General features: G+C 41.8%; 2 protein-coding genes across 2 annotated transcripts in view; both read right to left on the reverse strand.

Annotated features, from left to right (window-relative positions):
- Positions 1-272: 272 nt before the first annotated feature.
- On the reverse strand, positions 273-1,571 carry GPR150 (G protein-coupled receptor 150). The gene has a single exon (XM_044240251.1). It carries the CDS (start codon positions 1,569-1,571, stop codon positions 273-275), a length of 1,299 nt encoding a protein of 432 aa, XP_044096186.1.
- A 10,517-nt stretch (positions 1,572-12,088) lies between these two features.
- The window catches only part of ARSK (arylsulfatase family member K), a 43,250-nt gene continuing 36,574 nt past the window's right edge, over positions 12,089-18,764 (reverse strand). The window contains exons 7-8 of the mRNA XM_044265333.1: positions 15,017-15,241; positions 12,089-12,556 (exon numbers count right to left, since the gene is read on the reverse strand). Of these exons, the coding sequence (XP_044121268.1) occupies positions 12,267-12,556; positions 15,017-15,241 (515 nt within the window). The 3' untranslated portion in view covers positions 12,089-12,266. The remainder of the gene's footprint in view (positions 12,557-15,016; positions 15,242-18,764) is intronic.

Here is an 18,764-nt window from a genome sequence, read left to right on the forward strand (position 1 = left end):
CTCTGTATCTTCGACTGTTTTTACAACTTCCCAGTGGCTCAAACTCTCTCTCGTCTCCAAACTGGGAAATGTGAGAAGAACCGAAAGGGAGAGAAGAAGCTGGAAGAGTAGGAAAATGTAAACATTAGAAAGAAACAGTTTAGGATGGGGACAGCTTCAGGGCCAATATCGGAGACTCTCCTGCTGGTTTTGATCTAGATAGAAACGGGCCAGCCTCGTGTTCCGCGGAGGCTGTGTGGTGGCGACAGATGACCCGTCTGGCCATGGAGCAACTAGAAAGCGCTTTCGCAGGAGCAGGGCAGCGGCCGGGGGCGCGGCGGGGGTGGGCGCAAGCCGCCCTCCACCGGCTGCTCGCGCCTAGCGTGGTGGTAGTGGGGGTGGGGCCAGCGGTGGCGGTGAAGCGCTTGGTGGCCCCCGGCCCCCTCATCGTCCTCCGCTCTTCCCTCCCACGAGCAGCAGACCGCGCCCAGGCGCCTTCGCAGCCGCCGCAGGAGCTGGCAGTCGCCCGCCTGGAAGAAGAGGTAGACGAAAGGATTGAGGGCGCTGTTGGCCACCCCCACGAGGTGCAGCGCCGCCGCCAGGTCCTCGGTCTCCCAGTCTCCCACCTGTCCGGACGACCACGCGGCCGCCAGCCGTGCGGCGAAGTAGGGAAGCTCGCAACTCACGAACAGCAGCGCCAGAGCCACGCTCATCTTCAGGCTCTGGACCTTCGCGCGGGGCAGCGCGCTGGGCGCAGGGGCGCGGCCGGGAGTCGCCGACCAGGGCGCTGAAGGCGGTGGGGCTTGGGGCAGGCGCTGCCACCAGGCGCAGAGCAGGCGGCTGCATGCTACGCCCATGACCGCGACCGGCGCCACGAAGCCCGCGACGGCCTCGTAGAGCGCGTACACCTGCAGGTGCCAGCTGGGTAGGGGCGCGAAGATGTCGCGGCAGCGACGCTCGCCTGCCCAGGTGCGAGCGGCCGAGGGCGCGGCGGGAGGCGGCGAGGGGGCGCCCCCGCGCGCCACGAAGGCGGGGGGCAGCGCCAGCAGCAGCGCCAGCAGCCAGCCCAGCGCGGCGAGGGCGCGCGCGGGCAGCGGCTGGCCCTGCGGCCGACGCAAGGCGCGCTGGCGTTCGAGGGCAATGAGCACCACGAGATGAGCAGAAGCGCCGCGGCCGGACGCCTGCAGCAGCTGCACGAAGCGGCACGAAAGGTCTCCCGCCGGCCGGCGCGGCTCGCCCAGCAGCTCCCAGGCCAGCTGCGACAGCGCTGTGCCTCCGCTCGCGTACAGGTCAGCCAGGGCCAGCTGCACCAGCAGGAAGTCCATCTTGCGACGCTTGGGACCCGCCCAGGGCCCGCCACCCCCGCACAGGCGGCACAGCACCGTGGCGTTGCCGGCCACCGCCACCACCAGGATGACCCCCAGGAAGACCAGGCGGATGCTGCGGCTGGGTGGTCCGGGAGGCGGCGGCGGCGGCGGCCCGGGCACTGGGGGCCCCTGTCCAGAAGTGAAGTTGAGACCCCAGCCAGGAGAGACAGGTACGGAGACGTTGGGCGCCGGCGAGAAAGTTGAGGGGCTGAAGGGATCCTCCATCCTTAGCCTGGGGGAAAAGGAGGTACGGGAGCGGGCGGGCAGGGCGCGGGAAACCCAGGTGGAGTCGAGGCTGCGAGGGGCACAACGCCTGGTCTACGAGTTCCCAAAGTTAGTTGAAAAGGCGCGTACACACAGGAAAATGGATTCGGGTAGACTTGCGCTTAGTTGTTTTTAGAGGTGGTCCTCGTCATTTGTCACTCAAATGTGGGTTGTACACTCGAGCAACACACATGATTCTTATTCTCCACCTTCTCCGTGTCTCTCCACCCAATCCCGCTGGATGCCCCTCCGGTCTGCGGTAGCTCCCACCGTGCGCTCTCCGAAGCCCCGGAGCACAGAGCTCTCCGGTTCGCTATTTACGCGTAGAGCACAGCGGGGCAAAAGCTCGCCTTGCTTGGCCTTTGGGAAAAGCTCCTGTTAGCTGGGACCAACATACCAGAGAGGAAGGTTCTGACCGACATTGTACCTCTCAGTATGGTTATGGATTACCAGTAGGCGGGGAAAAAAAAAAAAAAAAAAAAGAACAGACACTAGTTTTCATTAAAAAAATAAAATAAAAAAAAATTGGGAAATGCCATGGATCAGCATGTACTAGCATGAGAAAAACAGGATACACAAGAAACCCAACAGCGTTTGGGGCAAAGAGGGGCCCACTAGATGAATCTTTGATAAAGATATGCCTTCCTCTGGCCAACAATAAGAGTATTTACTTGCAGAGAGCTAAAGTGATGATATTGCTTGGCATTTAGGAGGAGCAGCGATCTGCAGATGTTTCAAACACTCCTCATTACTAAAGCAGTGGATCACAGCTGCTCTCTCAGCGATGTAAAATTCACTGCATTAGTCTGAAGAGGGCATTAATAGGTTTTATGCAAATGGTAGTACATTTGTTGATTCTTCTCTTAATATTTTCATCCAGGGACGGATGTCTCATCATGGCTCTTCATTCTCTGTTTTCCAAGCAGATGGAAGTTGCTGGGAGGGAGGGACTACGCCCCCAACAAGCCTAGAGAAAAGGTGACTAACAAAATGATAAGACGGCCAATTTTTAAAAAAGAAATCCAAGTCACAGGAAATGGTTTCGATTCAATGCTGTCTCTTTTATTTTACCCCTATCTCCTCACAAACAAATTTCAGTTTTCCTGTTGGAAGCAGGATGGACCCTCCACATGATCTCTGTGCAAGTCGATTTGCTGGGCTTCCTCATCCTGGCATCTGCTGGGATTCACTGTCCCAGGCTGAGGACACACTTGGCAATTTAAGCTGCTCCAGAGAAGAGGGTTTGGTGGGTGTGGTTGACAGTCCTTTTCTTGCCTGAGGAACCCTAATTCCCAAACCAGTGGCTTTTGGCCAGAGAACTTTGTCATTTTTATTATTCTCTCCCCAGTGCCTAGCACTGGGCTTGACCAATCTAGAGATCAGGAAATATGTTTCAAATTGCTGAACTAATGGATATATGATGCATTTCAGAGAACTTTGAGCAAATGTTCCTGCTTTGACGATAAATCCATCAACCTGAGGAAAAGAAATGTCTTTCATACCTAGGCCAGTATCATCCAGAGGGGAGGCTCTGGAGAGATGGAGGGAGAGCCATTCTTGGTGGAACGCTTAAAAAAGAGGTAGAGCTAGAGCCCTGGGAAATCAAACTCACGGTTTAATTTTCACATTTTCCCCGCAGAGGGTTTTGGCGGAGGCCTTTTTCTTTGTAACATACTTCATCCTAGCTTATGACCATCTTCTTCCAGGCAGCTCTTTCTGAGCAATACCCATAATTCAATGATTTCTCTAGCCAATATCAGTTTCATGTTTCTCAAGATAATTCTATAATTTGTCTCACTTTGGTGAAATGGTCTCATATAACAGGACTCTACCAGCAAAATTACATTCCACACAACTTAGCATTACTAAGACCTGATAAATCATTGACTGAAAAAAACCTAATTCTTCTCAAGACAATACATACACCTCGTTTGGAAAGTCCACTAGAACTAGAGGGCTGGCAACAACATAGTTTTCCTGTCTACATATCCTCACTTCTCCCTTCCATCTTCTGAATGGAACCAATTTAGAATCGATTTGCTGTTTCTTCTGGCATTTACTTAACTCCAGAATTCTAAATAGCAAATGCATAATGTAGTAACTATTAGCTTCTCATTAGATAATTTCTCCTTTCCCATACTTATTACGGTAATATTGTAATTTGGGGTTAGATCTATATTTAGTGTATACATTATTATGAAATAAAAATATTCTCAGGTGAGTGTTATAGATATTATGAATATCGTTTTCTTTTTCTTGAAATTAATAATTGCTTTGAATTTCATTGTCACATAGCTAATTCTTCCTATACCTCTTAGTCCCTCAGTTTAGTTTTGTAACATAATGTAGCAATTCCAGTTTATTTTTCTTGGAAATTTTCTTACCAGAGACCTCCATCCCTGCCCCCTTTCCATGTGAGCTGGTTTCTCTCTAGACCTACCATACAACTATCATCCTAGAGTGTCTGTCGTCATCACTGAAACTCTGCCTTTCTTTTGGGTTGGAATTCTTGTTTCTTGAATCTCTGGTCTTTTTTCTTGGTTTCTTTCCCTTTGGGTAGAACACATCATCCAACAGGTCAAAAGGTTAAAAAAATGGTGCAGAGGTCTGAGGACATAGTGGTGGGAGTCTTGTAATCACGTAGAATCGGTCACGTTGCCCTCCAGGACAGCTGTTACCCAGGCATCTCCCTTTACCATTATCCTAGAGACTCCTTTCACTGTCTCATGCTGGGTTTCCTGCTTCCAAATTTCATGTGTATTTTGTTTTTGGTTTTTCTTCTTGGTTTATTTCCCTGGTTAGGTAGAAAGCATCCTTCAGTGGCTTCTCGAGAAAGGATAAATTTTGGGGCTCTTGCATGTCTGAACATTTCTTTATTTTACTATCATGCTTAACTGATGACTTGGCTGGGGTTAAAATTCTGCACTGGAAATGCTTTCCTTCTGAATTTTGATGGCATTGCTCCATTGCCTTCTGGCTTCTAAGTGTTTGTGTTGAGAAGCACAAAGTCACTCTGGTTCCTGATTTGTGTAAATGTGATCATTGTTTTTTCCATTCTAGAACTTGATTATTCTCTTGTCTGTTACAATTTCCCAAGGGTGTGTTTAGTTGGATCCACTGCATGGGTGGTATTTAACTGCATTATTTCTCTAGTGGCCTTCAGTCTAGAACAATTGCCCAGCCTTTCTTTTTCCTTTCCTGACTCTGACAGGTCTGAAGAGTCCATGACACATGTTCGGTAGAATGTCTCTAAAGTTGTATTTGTTTTTACATAATTAAATTTGGATTAGAGTTTTTGGTCTGAAACACTATACTGTGTTCTCGGTTTATCATATTATCAGTCTAGTTTGTTTCAATACAAACTAGATATAAGCTTGACATACATTTTTAACACATAAGGTTTTGGGCTCTGTGCTCATTCTTCAGAGGTAGCCAGTCCATGGCCACTATCCACCTGGTCCACTGAAGGCGCTCCATTAGATGTCTAGCCTTGCCCCCCGTCTTTCACATGAGTGCTGCTTGAAGTCCATGAAAAAAAGTTCATGGGAGTTCCGCTTGTGTGGGGGCTCCCAGAGTCTCTTTTTAATTTTTTTTATTAACATATAATGTATTATTAGCCCCAAGGGTACAGGTCTGTGAATCACCAGGTTTACACACTTCACAGCACTTATCATAGCACATACCTTCCCCAATGTCCATAAGCCAACCTCCCTCTCCCTAACCCCCTCCCTCCGGCAACCCTCAGTTTGTTTTGTGAGATTAAGAGTCTCTTATGGTTTGTCTCCCTCCCGATCCCATCTTGTTTCATTTATTCTTTTCCTACCCGCCATGCCCCCCACGTTGCATCCCCACTTCCTCATATCGGGGAGATCATATGATAATTGTCTTTCTCTGATTGACTTATTTCACTAAGCATAATACCCTCTAGTTCCATCCACGTCATCACAAATGGCAAGATTTCATTTCTTTTGATGGATGCATAGTATTCCATTGTATATATATATACCACATCTTCTTTATCCATTCATCTGTTGATGGTCATCTAGTTTCTTTCCATAGTTTGGCTATTGTGGACATTGCTGCTATAAATATTTGGGTGCACGTGCCCCTTCGGATCACATTTGTATCTTTAGGGTAAATACCCAGTAGTGCAATTGCTGGGTTGTAAAGTAGCTCTATTTTCGACTTTTTGAGGAAGCTCCATGCTGTTTTCCAGAGAGGTTGCACCAGCTTGCATTCCCACCAACAGTGTAGGAGGGTTCCCCTTTCTCCCCATCCTCGCCAGCATCTCTCATTTTCTGACTTGTTAATTTTAGCCATTCTGACTGGTGTGAGGTGCTATCTCATTGTGGTTTTGATTTGTATTTCCCTGATGCTGAGTGATGTGCTCCCAGAGTTTCTATTGTTATTTTCACACACATTGGACTTTTAAGGATTTGTCATAGTATCAGTTGTTTTGTTACCCATTCTTTTGGTAGCTAGTTCCCTTCCCCGCCATGTTCTGTCACAAATGACCCAGTTTGAGTGCCCACTTTTTCTCAGAGGAGCTTGCCACCCTTTTGAATTCTGGTTACCTGTTGTCTTGCAGCCTCAAGACTTTCTGATAGGCTCAAAAAAAAGCTTACATTATGTAGCTTTTTGTTGTTGCTGTTAACATGGGAGGAATATTCCCTTGCAACCGTCCCTATCCTATGTGAAAGCAGAAATCTGAAAACATTATTTAAGGATACCAATACTTTGCTATAAATATTACAAAATTGATGCTTATTTTGTTGTCTAACTTCTTGAACAGTTTATTTCCTCTTAATAATAAAAAGTTTGAGGCTAAAAATATTCTAAGTTCTGGTTGTGTGTCACATGTTCTGAGTTTTCTCATTTTCTTTATTTCAAAGATAGGATAGAACTCTAATTCTTTGACCTAAGAATTATTTAAGATTCTGCTTTATAACTTTATTTTTTAAATGATTTTATTTACTCATTTGTGACAGAGAGAGGCAGAGCACAAGCAGGGGGAGCAGCAGAGGGAGAGGAAGAAGCTGACTCCCTGCTGAGGTGGGAGCCACATGGGGCTTGATCCCTGAACTGGGAGCCACATGGGGCTTGATCCCTGGACCCTGGGATCGTGACCTGAGCGGAAGGCAGAGGCTTAACCATGCAAGCCACCCAGGCACCTCTCAGCTTTGTAACTTTAAATGTGCTTTAAAAGGGCTAAATGTGTTTTAAAAGGGCTAAAAATCTTATGTGAGATCTTAGTATGTATAATTATAAACAACACACACACATATCCACAATATATGATTGGTGTACAAGGGAAGAGTTCTATCAGAGGTCTCGATCTTTCCTGTTTTCTATACTGATTTTCTTCCACCTAGTTTGTGTTGAGACATGTCATTCCTTCTCTTGGCCCCTCATTGCCAAGTTTTTAGCTTGATGCAGTGGTTTATAGTATGAATGAATAGCCAATAAGAATTTTCTTTTCCCTTAATTTTATTAGGTATTTTGGACTTTTTTCCCATGGAAATGACTGTTTAGTCCAATTAAGAAAAAAAAACACCACCAAACACTATTCAGGTTAAAATAGGAATTGTACAAAATTTATACATTAATTCTGGAGAAGTGACATTTTAATATAAGATCCTTATATCCAAGAACTTGCTTTCATTTCATGTTCATATTTTATTTGTATACTTCAATAGAACCTAAACATTTTTTCATCTTGGTTGTGCCTCTTGTTAAAATTTATTTTATTCTCTGTCATAATGTGAGATACTTTTCCTAATTTCCACTCTTACCTAGTGATCATTCTTATAGATGTTTATTTATTTTTATATATGTAGCTATTTAACAAATTTCATCAATTCTAGTAGTTTCATTAAGATGCCCTAGATTTAATGAGTTGTAAAACCACATAGAGTAGAAGGATAAATACAAAATACATCCTTTTATTTTATTTTTAACAGAGACTAATAAAAACATATAAGGTTCCCAGTTGATGTGGATGCTTCTGGTCCAAGGACCATAGTTTGAAAAACAAGGTTCCAGAACCTTAATTCTTAGATTTTGCTGCACATTAGAGGCATCTGGGAAGCTTTTAAAAACCTCAGAGCTTAGAGGTGGGAGCCAGGCATTAATAGTTTTTGAACAGTCTCAAGTAATTCCAGTTTGCCGCAAAGTTGTGAAACCACTGTTCTAGACTAGGGGTTAGCAAACTGTGGTCCACAACAGGCCAAATCCTGTGTTTTTGTAAACAAAATTTCATTGGAAAGCAGCCATGCTCATGTTTACATATTGTTTTATTGCTATTTTCACGCTACTTGGTAGTACTGAGTACTTGTGAAAAAGACCATATGGTTCACAAAGCCTAAAATATTCAGTATCTGGCCTTTTTCATAGAAAAAGACAAAGAAGAATAGAGTCCCCTTGTCAACTCTCCTGTGTGGGATTTTGCTAGAAATTACTGTTTCTGGAAGGCTCTACTTTATTGAGAAGGCTATTCCTTTTCAAATCTGCCCTGCCATGGCCTAATGCATTGGTTTTTCTAATCCAGTGTGTTATCTGAAAAACTCTAATTCCCAGCAAATTAATTCAACAAATATTTACTAATCTTTTGTGTGCCAGGCACTTGGGATACTTAAGGAAACAAAAAGGACAAAAAGCCATGCCTGTATGGACAGCTTTCATCCTAGTGGGGTGTGGGGGTGGGGGACAGTATAAACTAGTTAAATGTGGGAAATACACCCTGCATTAGATGGTAATGATTACCATGGAGAAAATAAAGCAGAGAAGTCCTTGTGAGAGGGTAGCATTGGAGCAGTAATTTGAAGGAGGTAGCAGAGTGAGCCATGTCGAAATCTGAGGAAAGAACTGTCTTCCCAGCAGAAGGCACTGACAAGAACAAAGGTCCCGGGCATCCTAGCATGCCCGGGATGCTAGGAAACAACAGGGATGCCAGTGTGGCTGGAAGAGAGTGAATGAAGTGGGAGTGTGGGAGGAGATGTGATCTGTGAGAGAGGGAGCCGCCGAATAGTCCAGGGTCCTGTAGGCCTTTGTGATGATTTTGGCTTTTACAGAGGAAGATGGGAAACCAGTGGAAGGTTTTGAGGATCCAGTGAAGTGATGTGATAAATCTTTTAAAAAAAAAAAAGTTATTTATTGAGGCAGAGTGACCGAGGCACAGTGAGAGCGGGAACACAAGCAGGGAGAGTCGCAGAGGGAGAAGCAGGCTTCTCGCTGAGCAGGGACCCCTTGTGGGGGGGGGGGCTTGATCCCAGGACCCTGGGACCATGACCTGAGCCAAAGGCAGATGCTTAATGACTGAGCCACCCTGGTGCCCCTGAGGTGATGTATCTACAATAGGATCAGTCTGGCTGCTACATTGAGAAAAGACTGGAAAAAGCCAAGGGCAGGCTCAGGGAGACCTCTTTGGAGGCTACCGCAGAATTCCAAACAGGAGATTATCGTAGACCGGAACAGGGTGGAGCAGCAGAGTTAGTAAAAATGAATCCTGGAGACTGTCCTCAATTCAGTTTATAATTAGTGTCCATTTCTCTCAGATCCTGGCACTCATTTCTTAATTTTCCAGGTTTTTCTTCTTTTTCTGTTTTCATGGTTGATACCAGTTTGAATCAGATTTTATCCTAAAAACTCAGCTGTACCTAAGTATGATCCTATAGCCAATATATTTAAAACGCTGTGGATGCTTGGTAAGTTCTAACAATGAATGCATCTCGAAAGTCTTGGGTAGAACAAGATGGACTGTATTTATCTTCATATGCCTATGTTTCCAGAACCACATTTCTATTATCATTGCTTTATTTTCCCCCTGTAATTAGCATACACACCCACACATGAGCTATTTCATGTTCTTTAGGTTTAACTAGGGGATGGGATGTAGATTTGTGTATTTTCATTTTAATTGTCATAGTCCAATATTGAGCTCTTTTCTTTAAGGGTTTTGTTTCAGAATGTATCTGCAGTGACATTTCTTTCTCGGAAATTCATATATAGCTGCAAAGATAAGCTTTTACAAATTTACTGAAGAAGAATAAACACAGGAGATGAAGTGGCTCTTTAGGAAAACGTCAAAGACAGCTTGAAGAGGAAGTTAGGTAAAATTATTATTTGCAGATTAGCTTTTTATAGCTGAAAAATATAAGATACCAATCAAAAAACTACTGGTACCAAAAACACTGTATTATTGGCACAAAATTAATATATAGAGAAAGAATCTGCATATATAAACAAACAGAAGATGTAATGGAAGAAAGATCCACTTAAAATAGCACACTGCCAACAAATGATGAAACAACTAGGAAAAACTGCTCTCTGCCTACACTTTGGGACCATCAGCTAGAGAGCTTAATGGAACAATAAGAAAGAACACTGCCTAGGTGCCATCCCCAGAATTCCAATTTTATTGGTGTGGGGAGGGGCCTAGGCAGTATTTTCTTAGAGGTCCTTACTTCTCCAAAAATCTCTAAAGAAACTGACCCATATGAAGCAAACAGAATAATACTATGAGAATCAAAGAAACCTTGAAAAAAAGGGAAAAAAGACTGAAGATTATGAAGAGTTTACTTCTCCCTAAAATAGGCTATAAACTTGATATGGTTTCATAAAAAGACTAACAAGATTTTTAATTTCCGTGCTAGGCAAACTTATTCTAAATTTGTGTGGAAAACCCAAGTGAGCAAGAGTGGCTAGGATAACTCTGAAAAAGGAAAATGTTGGCAAGGAACGTGTCTGACCAGAGATGGACTACCGCATCAGTAAGCAAAGGTGGATTGGTCCACTGGAAGATAACAAATGTTCTGAAAGGACCCAAATGTAAATGCAACTTTGGAATATAATAAAACGACATTTTAAATCAATAGAGAAAAAGATAATTAATTCAGTAAAAGGTATTATGTAATGAAGTTGCTTTTTTTTTTTAAGATTTTACTTACCTATTTGACAGAGAGAGAGATCACAAGAAGGCAGAGAGGCAGGCAGAGAGAAGGGGCAGCAGACTCCCTGCTGAGCATAGAGCCTGATGCAGGGCTCGATCCCAGGACCCTGAGATCACGACTTGAGCCGAAGGTCTGCAGAGGCTTAGCCCACTGAGCCACCCAGATGCCCTGAAGTAGCATTTTCTAACCAAGGGGACAAATGTTAAGTTTATTTAATAAAAGGTCATTTGGGTAGTCATCTTAGAACAACAAACTAAAGTTAGATTTCTAATGTGGAATACATTCCAGGTGGGGCAAAGACCTAAGGACAAAAAATAAAACTCTAGAAGATGGGAAGTGGGGGAGACCATGCTGAATATGTATGACGCAAAAATCCCAAAGCCATAAATGCAAAGATTCATAAATTTGATTGCATGAAAATACCAATTGCCACAGGTTAAAAACACCAGAATAAAGTCAAAGACAAATTACAAAAAGGAAAAAAAACAAAAACAAAACATGTGCAGCTTCTCTCACAGACAAAAAGCTAAGATCCAAAACCATGCCTGTAAACAAAAAGACAAGCAATAGAAAAATAGGCAAAGAATAGAAATAGTAAAAGTCACAGTGAAATAAATTCAAATGGCTTTTAAATATATGAAAATATGATCTTACTCAAAATAAAAACACTTTCTAAATATATTTTTATTTATCAGGTTGGTGAAGGATGTGAGGAAGTGCATCACTGGTGAGAATTTAAATTGATATAACTTCTTTGGAGGTAATTTGGTATACTTGTGCTAGATACAGTCTTGCCCCAGTAACTTTATTTCTAGATATTTTTAAGTGGGAGAAAAAAAAAAGAGCAAGATGCAGAACCTTTTGTAGAGTAAGCTACCTTTTGTGTGTTGGGGGGAAATACAAAGTTTGTTTGTTAAATATACTGTATGTCTTTAAAAGGATACTTAGGAAGGTGGTTATAGTAGTTGCCCCAGAAAGGGGAACTGGGAAAGGAGGGACACTTCATGCTCATTTGTTCACTCTTCGGTAGCTTGTGCATATATTACTGATTAAAAAAAAAAAAAACTGTAATAAAGTCAGCCAGATCCAGGAACTGTGTCCCATCAAATACATCCAAATAATTTATGCCCCATCAAATGCAAATAACTCAGCAGACACCATTAAATACAAATAACTACTTTATGGTTCATAAGTCATAAAATAATTGTTAAAATTGTCTATATTCCATATTATTCAGAGAAACCTAATTTTATATTATACTATTTGCTTCCATCCTTTTAACACCTCCATTAAGTTGTTAAAAGTTCATAAGAATGAGGTCTTGATAGTAATCACTTTTGAAAATATCTAATTGCATAATGATTACATATATATATATATATATTTAAAGATTTTATTTATTCATCTGACAGAGAGAGATCACAAGCAGGCAGAGAGGCACACAGAGAGAGAGGAGGAAGCACGCTCCCCGCCGAGCAGAGAGCCCGATGCAGGGCTTGATCCCAGGATCCTGGGATCATGACCCAAACTGAAGGCAGAGGCTCTAACCCATCGAGCCACCCAGGTGCCCTATATTTTATTTTAAAACAGAATACATTCTTTAAAAGTAACTAAAAATCAGTAATTATTAAAACATACCAAAGCGAATCATGATCTCTTACCATGTCTCTCTATATGCTGCTCTAGAACATTATTTTCTAACTTCAGTTCAGATTTTGTTAAGATTAGTGGGGGTGTTCAGCCACCGATCAATCGCACTTTCATACTTCCTTGGTTCTTGCAGCCAGTCCTGATGCCACCTGAGGTTCGCTATAACATTTGAATAGTTCTGCCCTACACTTTGTTTCCACTTGATAAACTGCTCTTTATTGTATTGGTGGACAGCGGCAGAAACCTTAGGGTAGTTAATAATGGAACGAAGCTTCTGATCTAAAGAATATGTAACTTCTGGAAATTTTGTAGCAATATTTGTTAGTTCATCTGGATCTGAGGAAAGATCTGGAAGAAAAAATGGAAATAGCTATCAAAATAGTTACCAGTTACAAAAACACATTTTAGAATGCCATTACTCTGTGACAGATAATGTATTTGAATTTATTTTTATTTTCAGTTCCTATTAGCATAATAAGATGAAGGACAATATAAATGGTAAAATAATATACCAAAGGTTAAACACTCTTCTAAATGTATGTCCAAATTACCTTCCTACCATCATCCTGCTATCTCATTTTTTTTTTCTTATCCTTTCCTAGATGGCAGAACTAGATCTCACTAGTAAACTGGCTTGGCCCTAATTCTTCCTGGTTCTGATGCCTTGTTTTGACACACAGAGAAAAGAAATAGTAATGCTTATATTCTCCCATTTCAACAGCTCCAAACTTTCTAGATGTAAGAATTCTTTACATAGTCAAGTCATAGTCTTGTAAGTTCACTTACTCTTAGTTTTCTATATATTTTAGCATCTTGTGCTTGGATTTTTGAAATTTCGGTGCATCAACACTGTCCATTTGAGCAAATAGCCACAGAAATAAGAATGTATCTCATTGCTACCACCAAGAAAATAACAATAAATATTTCAGAACATAAATACCCTTTTTACCTAGGTAAAAGGAAGACAAAATATAACTATGTCAATCTAATTGGAAAAATAGCAAATCAAAGATCTTACGACAATTTACTTAAGATAATAAATGAACAAAACCTCTGTGGGCCTATGTGGTGCATTTGCCAGAAGGGCCCTGAAGACATTTAGGACTTTGTTAGATGATTTCAGATGGTACCTCTTTGGAAAAGGGAAGTCAGTGAATAAATCCCAGAGAATACAGGAAAGGCAGGCTCACCCCCTGATACTTTGATAGTCACATTTGCTTTTTGCAGAACATGTCCAGTGAATGAGCAAGACATGCCCATTACACATCAGGATGAAAACGGAAGGATTTCCTTTTTTTTTTTTTTTTTTTTTTAATTTAACAGAGAGAGATTACAAGTAGGCAGAGAGGCAGGCAGAGAGAGGGAGGGGAAAACCATACTCCCCACTGAGCAGAGAGCCCGATGCGGGGCTCGATCCCAGGACCCTGAGATCATGACCTGAGCCGAAAGCAGAGGCTTAACCCACTGAGCCACCCAGGCGCCCGGAAGGACTAATTTTTGAAGTCAAGAATCTCCTGCTCTTAGGGTAAAGGGGAGAGGGGGAGGTCAATCAGTTTAGCCCTTAAAGAATTATTTGGAGTTAATGATTTTGACATTTCTAACTGGAAAGGAAACTTAGGGAGAAATGAATATATTTTTTTAAATTTTTTATTTTTTATAAACATATATTTTTATCCCCAGGGGTACGGGTCTGTGAATCACCAGGTTTACACACTTCACAGCACTCACCAAAGGAGAAATGAATATTAATAATGGCATGTTATATGTGAAAAAGAGAGGCAAGGGATAAGTAAAACCTGAATTTAATAATGTTGCTTTAAAATTAATTCATAGAGGAGCGCCCAGGGGGCTCCATCGGTTAAGCATCTACTCTTGATTTCGGCTCAGGTCATGATCTCAGGGTCCTGGGATCTCACCCCACATAGGGCTCTGTGCTGAGAGGGGGAGTCTGCTTGAGAATTTTCTCTTTCCCGCTCCCTGTGCCCCTCCCTCCTGTGCAGACTCTTTCTCCCTCTCTCCAAAATAAATAAATCTTAAAAAGTTAAAAAATTAAAATTAATTCATAGAGTAGCGAAGCTAGCAGGCATCTTTGTGGAGAAAGAGCATGGATTTTGAAGTTAGACCTGGGTTAAAATCCCAGCTCTGTCATTAGCTGTGAGATCTTGCACAGGTATTTGAATCCCTCTGACTTCTAGTCTTCTCTATAAAATGAGGATATTGGTATCATCTTAAATAATAAATCAGAATGCCAGGCTTGGGGTGCCTGGGTGTCTCAGTGGGTTAAGTCTCTGCCTTCGGCTCAGGTCATATCTCAGCGTCCTGGGATGGAGCCCTGCATCAGGCTCTCTGCTCAGCAGGGAGCCTGCTTCTCCCTGTGTCAAATATTTGCCTGCTGTGTCAAATAAATCTCTCTGTCAAATAAATAAAATCATTAAAAAAAAAAAAGAATATCAGGCTTCACAAGATATAGGGGTTAATATCCAGAACAGCTGAAACCAAGGGATAATGAGAGGGTGTGGACTACTGTTTGGGAAAGATAACCACGAATCTTAGAAGAGACCTTGATCAGTGAAAACCACAGTTTCAATCTTGAGACCCCGATCAAAAGTGTTCAGACACTTGGTCTGGAATTCAGAGGATCTGCAAAGAAGCTGCCCCTCATATGGACAACCTTTTGTAGATGGTCCTGGCATGAGAAGCGGCAGATATTTATTTAACCACGGATGACTGGGCCTCTTGAGCAAAACTATGGAGGACAGCTCATTCTGTACACTACCACACTAAAGAAGAAGATACCAACAGATTTACCAAAGAGTTGAGGCAGTACTGAAGTGCCATCGGAGTAGGCGATATACTTCCATCGGTTAGTCCGCAGCATGTAGGTGGAAGCATTCACATTGCATCCATGGAACTGACTCAGAATCCAGGGTGGACGTAGGTTTTTGAATGTATGTTCATTCTTTAACGTTTCCAATGCGAAGGGCAGCAAAGAGTATCCACTCAGGTTTTGCGGCAGAGGAGCTCCAGCAATATCTATGTAACAAAATAGTATTTTTAAATAACTTATTCTTCCACTAGTTGAAATATTCATAAATGACATCATTACGGGACGCCTGGGTGGCGCAGTTGGTTGGACGACTGCCTTCGGCTCAGGGCGTGATCCTGGAGTCCCGGGATCGAGTCCCACATCAGGCTCCCAGCTCCATGCGGAGTCTGCTTCGCTCTCTGACCTTCTCCTCGCTCGTGCTCTCTCTCACTGTCTCTCTCTCTCAAATAAATAAAATAAAATCTTTAAAAAAAAAATGACATCATTACAAGGTGTGGACCATATATGGATTTGGTAAATAGAGTGCCTAGGTCCAAATGCTCACTTCATTAGCCATATGCCCTTTCGACATGATTGTTAACTACTCTGAACCTCAGTTTCCTCATCTGTAAAAGGGGAATAACAATCATACCTCTACCTCATATGCTTATTTTAGGTTTAAATATGATAATTTATGTAAGGCTCTGAGAATAGTACCTGATGAGAAACCCTCAACAGATATTAATCAGTCCTTTATTTCTGAATGACAAATAATTACAGTTGTTTCTCCCATTTGTTCCACTAGATATTAAGATAAAAGACCTATATGAGAAAGGGGGTTAGTAGTCATCCAAATGTTTGCAAACAATGATTAAATGTAAGTAGGTTAGGGGCGCCTGGGTGGCTCAGTGGGTTAAAGCCTCTGCCTTCAGCTCAGGTCATGATCTCAGGGTCCTGGGATCAAGCCCCGCATCGGGCTCTCTGCTCGGCAGGGAACCTGCTTCCCCCTCTCTCTCTGCCTGCCTCTCTGCCTACTTGTGATCTCTGTCTGTCAAATAAATAAATAAATAAATAAATCTTTTTTTTTTTTTTAACTAGGTTATTTTATTATCAGTGAAAGTTTATTGCTGATACTTTTCATAAACCTGTAAGGATGGTATAATAGTATGCCATTTGTCCCAAAGATGTTTGATGACATACATTTTTACCCTCAAGTGGCATATTGAGGGGCTAGTGTTTTGCAGAACATATATTGGAAATCTTGGATTATACTGATCTAGGGAAAAATAATTTATTTCCCCTTATCAAATATAAACAGATAAACTATAACATGAGAAATGTCTAACTTAAAAAGAGGCATTTTAAAAATTGCTTTTAAGGTATTTGGAACTCAAATGATGTTTTTCCTATAGAAAAATTACCATTAATTATGACTGGCTACTTGGGATAGTTCCAAAATGAGTCTGCAGTTGCTTTTCCACCCCTTTTCTGGTTTCTGTGTTCCATGGTTAAGTATAATTAAACATTTCCAATGAAAAATAGGAAATAATATATCTGACATGCTAGAACTTAAATAAAATTGAATAAGAAAATTAACAGGACTAAGTATTTGAGGACTAATAGGCTGATTTCAGGAAAATAAGGAGGTAGAGAAAGACCTCTATAAATCTTCCAAAGGTACATGTTTTACATATAACAATGTAAAAGTCCATATTCTCCCATTTCCTTGGAAGGGGCATAGTACAAGTACTAATCTTCTGCCAAACAATCATAATTGTGGACTTTTTGAAGAAAGAAAGAAAGATCAGAGATAACTGGTTAAAAACAAAGGAGTAAAGACATTTAAGGGGATGTGCGTGAGAGAAAATGACTGCCCTAAATAAAACTCACTTTGGCTATAAGACAGTGAAACACTACTGTGAGGTCTACCGTAAGGAACGCGGGTAGTGAGGGAGCAGACTGGGTCAGGCTGGTCTGTGTGGTAGTCGTCATGTAGCACCACTAGGGAGGCGCAGGAAGGGAGAGAAGAGGACTTTGAAGATGATTGGGAGGCAAGGACCAACTGGTATATACCCAGGACTGGGAAGTTCCTGTATTCAGCATTTTAATAACCTCTGAAACTTAGCAATGCCTTGTTTCACGTCTGTTGTTAGCCTAATCTTCCTAAAAGAAAATTGGGAAGACTAAGAAAATGGACATGGTTCTGTGTTTATATGGGAAGTCAGTAGTAAACTGGGAGAAGAGTTGCAGTTAAGTGTTTTTTTTGTTGTTTTTTTTTTTTTAAATTCATTCAACAACCTAGGTGCTGTTCCAGGTATAAGGAAACAACAGTGGAGAAGGCAGGTAAGCTCTCTTGGAGCTTATATTCTAATGCTGGGAGACAGATGGACCATCACTAAGTGCAATTAAAAAAAAAAAACAAAAAACAGGGCAAAGGAGACAGTGATGGCGAGTATGTGTTCAGGTGCTGTTTCATATAGTGCGGTCAGGGGAAGGCTTCTCTAATGAGGTGACATTTAAACTCCAAGGAAGGGCCAGGGCGAGTCCTTAAGAAGAGCAAATGTACAGACACTGAGGCAGGGGGAGCCTGCTGAGTCCAGTCCCCAGACACCAAGGAGCTCTGAATAGGCTGGAGCAGAGTAGGTGAGGAGTACAACAGTAAAAGAGGAGTGAGAGATCATGTTGGAATCTCAGGTGCAAGGTGAGATTTTGAATTTTACTCTTGGTGAAGGGGAAACCAGCAGAGACTTTTGAGTAGAAGCCTACCACGCCCGTTGCTAACGACCGCCGGGTGAATTGACTGAAAGCAGTCTGAGCAGAAGGTGGGAGCAAGAAGGTACTGCAGCAGTCCCAGCAAGAGAGAATGGTGACTTGTTGCCAGTCTAAAGTAGTAGTATCATATACCTTTGTAAACTGATGAAGAAAGAAACCAATGTCAAATATTCACAGTATTTAATAACTAACTACTTTACATATTTATTAACTTTTCTGTGCCGCAGGAAACAAGGTATTCACTTCTCATCTATTTATCAATGATTTCCTTAAAAGCACTTTAGCTTAAACTGTATTTCAAAAAGCTCTTTGATCTTTGTTTAAAACCATTTTCATGTGTTTTTTTTCTTCTGGCAGATCTGTCATTCTAATACTGTTTTAAGTAAGTTTGATCTTTCTTGGTAGTATAAGCAAAGAAAAAAAGTAACTGCAGAATTCTCAACAAAGTGCCTTGAATTTAAAACAGTCAACAAATGGGGAAAAATGCAGACCTGGATATATAGGATGGTTTCCTGAAGATTTCTTCCTGAGCACAGGAGAAGATAAAAGATTAGACTGGTATGGCAATGATGCAAACTACGTACACTTTTTAGGGCATACCAAAGAATAAAAACTACTAACAATGATAGCCTAACATTTAATTGTTTGCCATGTTCCAGTCATTGTTTTAAGCTTTGCAATAGCTGCTGTTATTTACATGTTATTGATAAGAAAATTGAAGACCAGAGATGTTAAGTAACTTGCCCAAGGCCAAAACTGAAAGAGGGATTTGAATTTAGGCAGTCTGATGCCAGGTCTTCTGGATTCTTTAGTACTACAACACAAGTCTTGCTTTACTGTAGTTACTCAACTTCACAATTTTTTTTAGATAATAAAAGTAAAATAGTCTGTGTAGAATGCTTCTCCCAACCCTCCACTAGATCATGTAGCAGGAAGCATTTTGCAATCTGAATCCCTTACAATAAGCATTCTTTTACA

This window comes from Neovison vison, chromosome 1 (assembly GCF_020171115.1).
Source record: "Neovison vison isolate M4711 chromosome 1, ASM_NN_V1, whole genome shotgun sequence".
NCBI lineage: Eukaryota > Metazoa > Chordata > Mammalia > Carnivora > Mustelidae > Neogale > Neogale vison.

Coding starts and splice junctions, on each gene's coding strand:
- GPR150 (XM_044240251.1), bottom strand. CDS start 1,571: ATGGAGGATCCCTTCAGCCCCTCAACTTTCTCGCCGGCGCCCAACGTC.